This window comes from Physeter macrocephalus, chromosome 16 (assembly GCF_002837175.3).
Source record: "Physeter macrocephalus isolate SW-GA chromosome 16, ASM283717v5, whole genome shotgun sequence".
Lineage (NCBI taxonomy): Eukaryota > Metazoa > Chordata > Mammalia > Artiodactyla > Physeteridae > Physeter > Physeter macrocephalus.
Window position 1 is genome coordinate 19,742,015 of NC_041229.1, and position 12,284 is coordinate 19,754,298.

Here is a 12,284-nt window from a genome sequence, read left to right on the forward strand (position 1 = left end):
CCTCTCACAGAGGAGGTAGAGGGTGGAAAGTGCTGATTTTCAAATATAGCCAGAGGCAGCTCAAGTAAGAGAAACCAAAAACTTGTGCCACCTACTTATGAACAAAAGAAAGGCCTCTAATAACTAACCTGTTGAATTGTTAGCATCTAGTAAAAAAAAAAAAAAAAAAAAAAAAGCTTTACCTAAAGAAGAAAGGTGTTTGCTACTTCAAATGTGCTGGCTACATCAACTCATTAAGCACCATTAAAAAAACATGGTAACACAGTATCACAAAAAGAAAAAGACAAATCTCCAGAAATCAAACCTAAAGTCATGGAATATTGCAATCTAACCTGTAGAAAATTCAAAATAGCTGTCCTGAAGAAACTTGATGAGCTACAAGAAAACTCAGAAAGGCAGTTCAATGAGCTCAGAAATAAAAGAAATGAACAGAAGAAATACCTTACCAAAGAGATTGAAACTATGAAAAATAACCAACCAGAAATTCTGGAGCTGAAGAATTCAGTAAATGAGATGAAGAACATGTTAGAAAGCACTGGAAATAGAGCAGACCATATGGAAGAGAGAACTAACAAGCTTGAAGATAGAAAGCTAGAAATTAGACAGAAGAGGAGAGGGAACTAAGATCTAAACAAATGAAAGATTTCTACAAGAACTATCCAACTCCATTAGGAAGGGTAACAGAAGGATAATGGGTATCCCAGAAGGAAAAGAACGGGAGAAAGGAGCAGAGTTTATTTAAAGAAATAATAGCTGAGAACTTCCCAAACCTGGACAACTGGATATCCAAGTCTCCGAAGCAAAGATAACACCTAATTATCTGAATGCAAAAAGACCTTCTCCAAGATACATTACGTTAAAACTGTCAAAAGTCAATGACAAAGAAAAAATTTTAAAGACGGGAAAAAAAGATAACCTACAAAGGAACCCTCATTAGGTTACTGGCAGATTTCTCAGCAGAAACTCTACAGGTCAAAAGAGAGTAGAATGACTTACTCAAGATATTGAAAGATAAAAACTGTCACCCAAGAATATTCTATCCAGGAAAGTTATCCTTCAGATATGAAGGAGAAGCAAAGGCATTCCCAGACAAACAAAAGCTAAGAGAGTTCAGCACCACTAAACCTGCCTTTCAAGAAAGGTTGAAAGGAGCTCTTCTACCTGAAACAAAAAAGCAAAAGAACACAAAACTTTGAGTAAGGTCATAAATAGAATCAGAAAATTGCAACTCTGGACTTCTCTGGTGGCGCAGTGGTTAAGAATCTGTCTGCCAAAGCAGGGGACGTGGGTTCGATCCCTGGTCTGGGAAGAGCCCACATGCCACGGAGCAACTAAGCCAGCGAGCCACAACTATTGAAGTCCGCGCGCCTAGAGCCCGTGCTCCGCAACAAGAGAAGCCACCGCAATGAGAAGCCCATGCACCATAACAAAGAGTAGCCCCTGCTCGCCGCAACTAGAGAAAGCCAGCACGCAGCAACGAAGCCCCAACGCAGCCAAAAATTAATTAATTAAAATAAAACTATAGCAGAAAACAATTTACATTACATAATCCAAGGAAAAATTCTGCCTTGAACTGATTATCAGGAAAAAGTAAATCCCTTCAAGCTAGATGAACTGATACACTTTCTTTTAATCAAAGAATTAATATTATAGTCCATTTTACTATTCCTTCCAGGAAATGTAAGTATGTTTAGTGCCCAAGTGTAATAGGAACTAATCACAAGTGCTTCAAAACATATTTCTTGGCTTTCTTTAACATATTTTTTATTTATTAGGTATTATGTAAATACATACTTCAAATTATTTTGAAATATTAAATAAATTACAAAGCTGTATTTTCAGTGCTTTAAAACCATTCTCCCTCCTTATTTACAAAAGAGGCAAGAGAAACAGCTAATTCCAAACCCAAAGCCAGAACTTGGCTAGATCAAAAATATTTTGACAAGTCCTGACAAATCAGAGAATTTTACCTGATCAAGCTCTTTCCCAGTTTTCCTAAGATTCTGTAGTTGGTAAACTTCTAGGCTTCTTCCATCATTCTGACAGCACAAATCAATTACGACACAGCCCTGGTCCTCAAAGGCATTGATTTGGTGAAAAGTAACAAAAGGTTTACTGTAGTACATCCCTGGAAGAAGCTGCAGGGGAAAACACAAACAGTGAAAAATAGATATTTTATTTTATTTCCTTTAGGGTACAGATCCACAAAGCTCAAATTAAGAAGATTTCCCCCTCTTTAAGTGACAGGCCTGGTAGGTATAAAAATCAGAATTCGGAATGTAGAAGAAAATATGCTTTGATTTAAAATCATCTCATCTCATATTAATCAATGAACTGGGGCTATTTGATATAGACCAATCAACTGTTTCAACTAACTTTAAAGTTCTCACGAAATATGGCCCAATATTTTGAAGGATAAATAAATCCTAGAATCTTAACTACATGGTTAAATAGAAATACTTCTATTAAGAATTTATGATAAATTAAGTGACTAATCCTTTGAAAAATGCACTCATTACTAAAATGGGATTTTTTTGGTAATGAAATTAGGATACAGTAAATTTAGGATACTATTTCTTTAGAGAGGATAAAAAGTAGACAAATACAATAGTGCTAAAAATCAGGAGTATATAGAAAGATATTTAACCAATATGCTTTAGACTTTGGTAGGATTATCATATTTACATATCAAGAAATCATAGAAGCAGCTAATAAAAATATCACTGCAAAAGTTACAGAAGACCTCTGCATGAACAATATCCTCTTTAGCAAATATTATATGGAAAAATCCAATGCTAAAATGCTAAAAGGATTTCCTAGATGTCATTTTAATTGAATCAGATAATTTAAAGGATAAAACCATTTCCTACAATTTTCTAATATGCAAAATCCACTGTACTAATTAATAAATAACTAGCCCTACTTATGGAAGAAGGTAATATCCTTGATTAAGAGTGTCTTATGCAAGTAATGCCCAGTGAAGGCAAAAGTCAATCACATGGAAATTTGCCTTCATGTCCAATCATTTTCACAATAAATACACTCAAAATTCTCCACCTGACCAGTGTGCTTATCCACCACATGAAACCGTGTATTATACTGGGGTTCCCAGCTTATTCCATCTGAAAAGGCCTTTCCCCGAATTTTAGAAGTGATGATTTTCCACAGATTCATCTTTAGAGGCTGTTCAATGAAGACAATGTAGTTCCTTGTCATTCCTAAAAGGTTCAAGCAAACAATAAAATGTTATTTGGCAAACTAGAGTTGTCTGAAATGTGACAGTTTGGGGACTTGTCTGAAGGCTTGGACACATTACTGCTGACCTAAACAAATGCCAGTCAGAAATAATTCTTCATCATTTCCCAGCTTTGCTATATATATTTTCTGTTCCTACATAAAAACAGGAACTGCTTAGAATAGCGTGGGTTGAATGCCCTCAACTTGCTTTTTGCCTTTTTTTTTTCTTTCTTTCTTTTCAAATTGTTTTGGTTTAGGAACAAAGAAGCATTATATTAAAGTGTAATTTATCATCTGGACCTGTATTCCTTAATCCTTTTGCTGTTTATACTGGAGGTAACAATCCAGGAGCAGATAGGCTATAAAGGTTTAGGATGCAGAAGATAAATATTCTGAGAAAAAGCTGAAGCAATCTACATGGAATATGAATTGCCTCCCCCAAAATATAATCAAGGTCTTTCCTGTATGATTATTATTTGTGGTCTTTAAAGTTACTTAAAATATTGAATTCTGTCAATTTTTTATGGTCAAATTATTTTTTTAATTAAGACTTTATATTTTGGAGCAGTTTTAGGCTCACAACAAAATCGAGAGGAAGGTACAGAGATTCCCCATATACCACCTGTCCCCAAACACGCACAGCCTCCACATTATCCATTTCCTCCACCAGAGTGGTCCATTTGTTACAACTGATGAACCTACATTGACACATCACAATCACCCAAAGTCCATAGTCTCTGTTGTGGAAATATGCATAAATGTATTTTTTTCCTTTGTATTTAGATATTCAATGGCATACGACATAATACAAGACAAACCAAAGAGACTGATTTCTATGACTAGGGGTTACTCATTGTGTCATCCTGGAGCAGGGGGCTGAAGGGAGAGGCTGTTCTCTATGGAGAACTGAAGTGGAGTTAGTGCTGGGTGACTAAATCTCAGCCTGACTCAATGTGCTGGGAAGGGACCAATGATTTCTTAAACTGACAACTATTTCCTAGAGCAATCAATTAATTAAAAACTTAAAAATTAATTGGTGTTTCCAATTAATTTTTTTTTTTTTTTTTTTTTTTTTTGCGGTACGCGGGCCTCTCACTGTTGTGGCCTCTCCCGTTGCGGAGCACAGGCTCCGGACGCGCAGGCTCCGTAGTAGTGGCTCACGGGCCCAGCCGCTCCGCGGCATGTGGGATCCTCCCGGACCGGGGCACGAACCCGTGTCCCCTGCATCGGCAGGCGGACTCTCAACCACTGCGCCACCAGGGAAGCCCTCCAATTAATTTTTTAGTAATTGCTTGTATTAAAATATCTTTTCAATCAGTCAGTTGGCTAGGGTAAGAAGTACATGACTAAACAGAATAAACTTAATTGGCATTAAAATGCAACCTTCGTCTCTTATCACCATACTCTGATAAACTGTATTAACACAGTACTTGCCAAAATTAGTCCCTCTGCAACAGTAACTTTAAGGCAGCCCCCATTAAAATTTGCCTTATCTTTGGGCTCACCAAAGCTGTGGTAGTATGAAGGTTTCATCCTCTCTGCAGAAGCAATAGAACATATCACCTGGGCTCCATGGATTGTCTCCCCAAGGTCTACTTTCTCCGGAGGAACCCGAATAACATTATAGCAAGAACCTGGAAAATGGAAAGTCCTGTCTTAGCTGTTTTACATTCATTTTAAGAAAAAAGATAAGCCTTGCACTGTGAACTAGGCAAAAGCAGTTTAGAGATTTATACAATATGCATGACACCCATATTTCATAAAGGGTTATTTCAAAGACTTGGATACAAAAAATATATTAACTTTATAAAAGGTATCAGCTAAAGTTTTATATCATACACAAAGTAATCATCCAACAGCTATTGTATTTTTTTAACATCTTTATTGGAGTATAATTGCTTTACAATGGTGTTATTTTTTTTCTGAAATTCCATATATATGTGTTAGCGTACGGTATTTGGTTTTCTTTTTCTTCACTCTGTATGACAGACTCCAGGTCCATCCACCTCACTACAAATAACTCAATTTCGTTTCCTTTTATGGCTGAGTAATATTCCATTGTATATATGTGCCACATCTTCTTTATCCATTCATCTGTTGATGGACACTTAGGTTGCACAGACCTACTAGAGCATGGACTTAAGGATATGGGGAGGGGACCTGTATGCAGAAAATTATAAGACACTGATGAAAGAAATTAAAGATGATACACATCGATGGAGAGATATACCATGTTCTTGGATTGGAAGAATCAACATTGTGAAAATGACTCTACTACCCAAAGCAATCTACAGATTCAATGCAATCCCTATCAAACTACCACTGGCATTTTTTACAGAACTAGGAAAAAAAATTTCACAATTTGTATGGAAACACAAAAGACCCCGAATAGCCAAAGCAGTCTTGAGAACGAAAAATGGAGCTGGAGGAATCAGGCTCCCTGACTTCAGATTATACTACAAGGCTACAGTAATCAAGACAGTATGGTACTGGCACAAAAACAGAAATACAGATCAATGGAACAGGATAGAAATCCCAGAGATAAACCCACACACATATGGTCACCTTATCTTTGATAAAGGAGGGAAGGATATACAGTGGAGAAAAGATAGCCTCTTCAATAAGTGGTTCTGGGAAAACTGGACAGCTACATGTAAAAGTAGGAAATTAGAACACTCCCTAACCCCACACACAAGAATAAACTCAAAATGGGTTAAAGACCTAAATGTAAGGCCAGACACTATCACACTCTTAGAGGAAAACATAGGCAGAACACTCTATGACATAAATCACAGCAAGATCCTTTTTGACCCATCTCCTAGAGAAATGGAAATAAAAACAAAAATAAACAAATGGGACCTAATGAAACTTAAAAGCTTTTGCACAGCAAAGGAAAAGCTTTTAAGTTTCATTAGGTCCCATTTGTTTATTTTTGTTTTTATTTCCATTTCTCTAGGAGGTGGGTCAAAAAGGATCTTGCTGTGATTTATGTCATAGAGCATTCTGCCTATGTTTTCTTCTAAGAGTTTGATCATGTCTGGCCTTACATTCAGGCTTTTAATCCATTTTGAGTTTATTTTTGTGTATGGTGTTAGGGAGTGTTCTAATTTCATACTTTTATATGTACGTGTCCAGTTTTCCCAGCACCACTTATTGAAGAGGCTGTCTTTTCTCCACTGTATATTCTTGCCTCCAGCTATTGTATTTTAATGTCCACAAATGGTTCCCCTCAAGCTCTCTGAAGATGAACTCAATCCCATCTTCATAGGAAAAGATAAGGTAGCAGCCAGGAATATCCTCAAACTCTATTTGTCTTTCTTCCCACTCTCCAGCTCCAAAAACTACAATCTCCATTTGTACCCATGTCCAACTCCTTCCTTTCAGTGTTCTAGATCCCTGGGATCACTTTGGGTCCCATCTCATCCTGTCTCATCAACATTCATTCATGCAATCATTCATCTGACTATTACTACTTCCTCAAGAATCAACTCAGGTACCCACTCCTCAAGTAGCCTTTCCTGACTCTTTCCCACCCAAAGGCATTTGGTGTCCCTCCTTTATGCTTTAATTATATCCTATACTGTCATAGTACTTATCTCATTGTACTATAATTTTCTGCTTATTTATCTGTTTCCTAGTAGACTGAGCTCTTCTGGAGCAGGAATTCTGTCTGATACATCTTTGCATCTTCAGTACCAAGCAATGACTTGGGATTTAGTAGGTACACTATAAATAACTACTGACAGATTAATTAACAACATATGTTTGTTAAATCACTCAATGAATGAACAAATATTGAGGTCATATTGAATTATCTTCCTGGTGTTAGAAGTGCCAATGTAGGTCCTGAAGAACTTAGGTAACTTTTAGAACTTCACAATCACTAAGCTTCCTTTGGAACAAGATAACCATACAGTTCCCTACTCATTATCAGCAACTACTTACTGAGTGTCAACTGTGTTCTAGGCACTCTTGTAAGAGTCCTAAGTAACCATGTCCTAGACACTTGTATACAGCAGTGTACAAAATAGACAAAAGGCTCTTCATTTATAAAGCTCAAATTCTAAAAAAAATCATACAATAAGTAAAAATATAATGCATCAGATGATGAGAAGAACTATATTGAGAAATAAACCAGGGAATGGGGATCAGAAGTGAGTGTATAAGGATGGGGGCTACTGTTTGAAATTTTAATTATGGTGGTCTGGGAAGGTTTCACTAAGAAGGTGACATTTGAGTAAAGACCTGAAGGAAGTGAGGAAGAGAGCCTTGAGTATATCTGGGAGAAATGCATTTCAGGTGGAGAGAAGATCAGATGCAAAGATTCTCAGCCAAGAATAAGTTTGGAGTGTTCAAATAAGAGCAATGAGGCCAGTGTGGCCCTATCCATAGTAAGCAAAGAGAAAATTCTAGATGAGGTGGGGTGGGTTAAAGGGATAACTGGCTGATATGCTAAGAATAAACTGAAGTGGGGCAAGGGGAGAAGTAAGGAGACTAGTTAAGAAGTTACTACAATAATTCAAATGAGAAAGAATGGTGGCCTAAACCAGAGTGGTGGCAATGGAGGTGATATGAGGTAGTCGGATTTTTGATATATTTTGAAGGCATTACTGAAATTACTTTTTGACCCATTAGATGTGGATGTGAGAGACGTATAAAAAATGATTCCAAAGTTATCATCTTAAGCAAGTGGAAGGACAGAGTTACCATCAACTGAGATAGGGAACATTTTAAGCAGAGAAAGTTTAGGGGGAAAGATCAAGAGTTTGGTTTTAAACAAATTAATTTTGTAACATCTATCAGACGTCTTAGTAAAAACACTGAATAAGCAACTGATGGGGAGGTCTAGGTTAGGACATTATATGTTTTGAGAACCAATTATAAATAAAACACCATGCTTTATACAGTGATGAGTTATAAAAGAAATGAAAGACAAACTCTAGAGTTCCAAGAGTACCATACTACTGTCTAACTGTTTATGTATTTTAAATTAGTAGTTAAAACTAGCTGAATTAATGTTTAGAGGATTATTTTTAATTTTAAAAAGCCTTTTTAAAATACCTGGAAAGGTAGAAATTATTAGCAAGCACTTTATTTACCAAAAAAAATCACTAAATTTCCACCAAACGCATACTATCTAGCAGAGCTCCCTGCAGCTACATGTACATTTGCGTTCCAGTTTAACAATTCCTCACTGAACCAAATAATCAAGTAAGAAAAAAGAAGTAAATCCAGTTTTAGTTGAGATTAGAAGATCAAGAGAAAAATTTCCCATCTCAGCAATTGGATTAAGTGACAATTACTCAATTCACTAAATTTGAACACTGCTAGTTAATGAACTGTCCTAACTTCAAGTTTTGAAGGCATGAGCAAAGCAGACAGACACCCAGGAAACACCCAGCAGAGAACTGAATGCCTAGAGGAATGACCTGCCCAATACTGTGAGCCTAACTCTGGGAGACTCTTCAGGACTTTGTATAAACATCAAATTGAGGCAAAATAACAAGCACAGCTTCTGATGATTGGTGGCAAGGTTTCTCAAAGATTCATGAGCCACTTGCACCAAAATCACCTGGAGATCTTGTTAAAATGTACCAAGATAAGGAGTGAAAGTGTAGTTGCAATGCAGATTCTTAACCCTTTTTCAGGTCTAGTGAACCAGAATCTCTGAAGATGAAGCCCAGTGATCTACATTGCTAGGAAGCATTCCAGATGGTTTTTAGGTGCTCTAAAGGCTGAGAATCACTGATCTAATGACTAAGAAAAATAATTAAGAATGGTTAAACAGTAGTTCTCATATTATGAACTAGTTACCAAGTTATCTACTTGGGTATTAGAGTTAATTTATTAAGAAATGAATTTTTTATGATCAAAAAAGATGCATGGACAAAATACTACTGAGTCAGTTTACCCTTTTCCTGAAAGATTTTACCTAAAAAGATGTTTGCTGTCTCCTATAACAGCTTTGAAGACTACAACCCAACCCGAGGTCAGGTAACAAAGAAGAGAGGGCTGAGTGATGAAGTTTCCAGGGTACCCTATCTCTTCTTGAGCTGGTTAAAAGCAAACCTGCAGTATTCATTTTCATATACACTCATACATGTAAATATGGAGAGGTAGAGATGAACAACCCACAAAGTCATTTACTTACCAAAGTTATATATTAACCTATTCAAAAGTTAACCCATACAAAAGATTCGTAGGTTATAGATGACAGATTGACAGCTAAGATAGTCAGAAACTTCTAATGCTTATACTTACACATTCCTTTTCAAACAGAGAGAGATGTGTACTCGGGTACAGAATAATGAATGTGCATGCTCTGAGAGAATCCTCTGTAGTCAGTGATAAATAATTAAGATGATCTAACGGAGTGACTAGTAGCAAGTTTTTGTGTGTTACTCAGACTAGACACTTGAAGCTTGCCTAAGCAAGCATCTTAAATCTTCTCAAGGTTCACTGCCCTTGTCTATAAAATGGGGGTAATAACAGCCTTTCTTAATGCCATGGATAGACCTACAGATTATCATACTAAGTGAAGTAAGACAGACAGAAAGACAAATATCATACGATATCACTTATATGTGGAATCTAAAACATGATACAAATGAACTTCTTTACGAAACAGAAATAGACTGACAGACATAGGAAACAAACTTATGGTTGCCAAAGGAGAAAGGGGTGAGGAATAAATTAGGAGTTTGGGATTAGCAGATACAAACTACTATATATAAAATAAACAACAAGGTTGTACTGTATAACACAGGGAACTATGTTCGATATCTTGTAATAAACCATAATGGAAAAGAATATATATATACATATATATATGGAACTGAATCACTTTGCTGTATACCAGAAACTAACACAACATTGTAAATCAACTATACTTCAATTTTTAAAAAATAAAAATAATAGTACCTTTCTCAGAGACTTTCATAAAGATTAAATGAGAAAATATATGGAAAAAATGGTTAACACCAGCACATACTAGGCACTCAGTAAATGCTGGTTATCGTTATTAGCCATTAGAACCTTCTGGAACAGATTAATAGGCAGCTGGGGAAGTATATGGATGACCAGGAAAGAGATATGGTGTAAGTGGTTGTGAATGCAACCAAACTTTAACCTTAACTTACTTTGTAGTGTATTACTCCCATGGTAATAATAAATTCCTTCCTATGTAATATACAGTATACCTTCTCTATATCTCTTTGCTGTAGCATTCTAAATTTCTTATACTTACAATATGGTACTTCCTAAAAATTCAAGTTTGAGAAGTACATTACTCATCCCTACAATGCTTGTGAGCCACAAAGCATAATGGAACATAAAAATGTGAGTCATGCTGAAAAGATCAAATAGAAAATCAGCTTCCAAGCATATGTGCAAAAAGACCACAGAACTTAATTATAAATTATATATTTTAAGTTCAGTAATGCTACTTCGGCGATTTCTTTCTGAACCTTTCAAATGAAGTTTCATATATGTTAACATCTTGGCCATAATGGAACTGGGAAGATAGTTAACTCCCAATTAAAAGACCCCCATCCCAACTTTACCATGTTGCCCATAGGAGTTCCCCATGTTGTATGCTGTTCCATCTTTGTCATAATGAGGATGTGCAGTTGCTCCATTCACAGCAATAAATTTGCTCCAGTCTACCTGCAAATTTAAGACCATACAGAGACTTAAATGTTACATGGGCAGATGTCTATTTAGACACATAGACAGTAGGGATGTGTCAAATATTTTTAAAATAAGATATAAAAACTACAGTTTAAGCCCTAATGTCTCACCTCTGAGAAATAAAAATTATTTTTCCTACTAAAGAAAAAGAAACTAAGACCAAAGAACAAAAAAAATCAAACAAAAACTCTACCACCACCAACAACAAAAAATGGACAAAAATGATTATCCAGTACGAATTTTTTTTTTTTGCCCAAGATCACAAGATCACAGGAAAGTTCAAAAGAATAAGAATTAAAATTAAAATTCTGGCCCAAAGTTTTATTTTATCTTTAATTAATATGTAACGTGAATGCAGTATGGGTCTAGATAATCTCCAGTCCAGTTCTACCTGTAGCTAGGCAGAAAATGAATTGGCAAAAATAAGTCTGGCTATTGTAAATAGTGCTGCAATGAACATTGTGGTACCTGACTCTTTTTGAATTGTGGTTTTCTCAGGGTATATGTCCAGTAGTGGGATTGCTGGGTCATATGGTAGCAACTTAATGGATCAAGAGATGAATGGATAAAGAAGATGTGGCACATATTTACAATGGAATATTACTCAGCCATAAAAAGAAATGAAACTGAGTTATTTCTGGCGAGGTAGATGGACATAGAGTCTGTCATACAGAGTGAAGTAAGTCAGAAAGAGAAAAACAAATACCGTATGCTAACACATATATAAGGAATCTAAAAAAGGGAGGGAGACGCAAGAGGGAGGGGATATGGGGATATACATATGCATATAGCTGATTCACTGTGTTATACAGCAGAAACTAAAACAACATTGGAAAACAATTATACTCCAATAAAGATGTTTAAAAAAAAGATTAAAGAAAATAAGTCTGTACTACTCTATTTCTCCTTCACCCTAGCCTTCAGACATTAGGACTAAGGAAGAAGAAGTCTAGAACTATCTTTAAGGAAAACCCCAACCCCACAGGCCATTCTAACCAGGACAGAGGGTACACAATGACGTGAATCAGTGGGTAACTTTGATTTTGTTTAAGGATCCAATTTTTTCTTCAGGTATTAGCTACTCGAAAAAGTTTTTTTTTTTTTTCTGGAAAAATGTTAGTATTCTTTATTGTACCTAAAACAATGACATGCTCTAATGACTGCTATTATTGTTGCTATTATTATTTTTTTTTAACATCTTTATTCGAGTATAATTGCTTCACAATGGTGTGTTAGTTTCTGCTTTACAACAAAGTGAATCAGTTATACATATACATATGTTCCCATATCTCTTCCCTCTTGCGTCTCCCTCCCTCCCACCCTCCCTATCTCACCCCTCTAGGTGGTCACAAACCACC

General features: G+C 36.0%; 1 protein-coding gene across 4 annotated transcripts in view; it reads right to left on the bottom strand.

The window, feature by feature from the left end:
• Positions 1 to 12,284, bottom strand: part of LOC102976602 (carotenoid-cleaving dioxygenase, mitochondrial) — a 50,984-nt gene that overhangs the window by 9,970 nt on the left and 28,730 nt on the right. For all 4 annotated transcript variants that reach the window (XM_055091561.1, XM_028501309.2, XM_024131296.3 and 1 more), the window contains 4 exons: positions 10,800 to 10,902; positions 4,743 to 4,871; positions 3,058 to 3,218; positions 1,971 to 2,138 (listed from right to left, as the gene is read on the bottom strand). In XM_055091561.1, the coding sequence (XP_054947536.1) occupies positions 1,971 to 2,138; positions 3,058 to 3,218; positions 4,743 to 4,871; positions 10,800 to 10,902 (561 nt within the window). The remainder of the gene's footprint in view (positions 1 to 1,970; positions 2,139 to 3,057; positions 3,219 to 4,742; positions 4,872 to 10,799; positions 10,903 to 12,284) is intronic.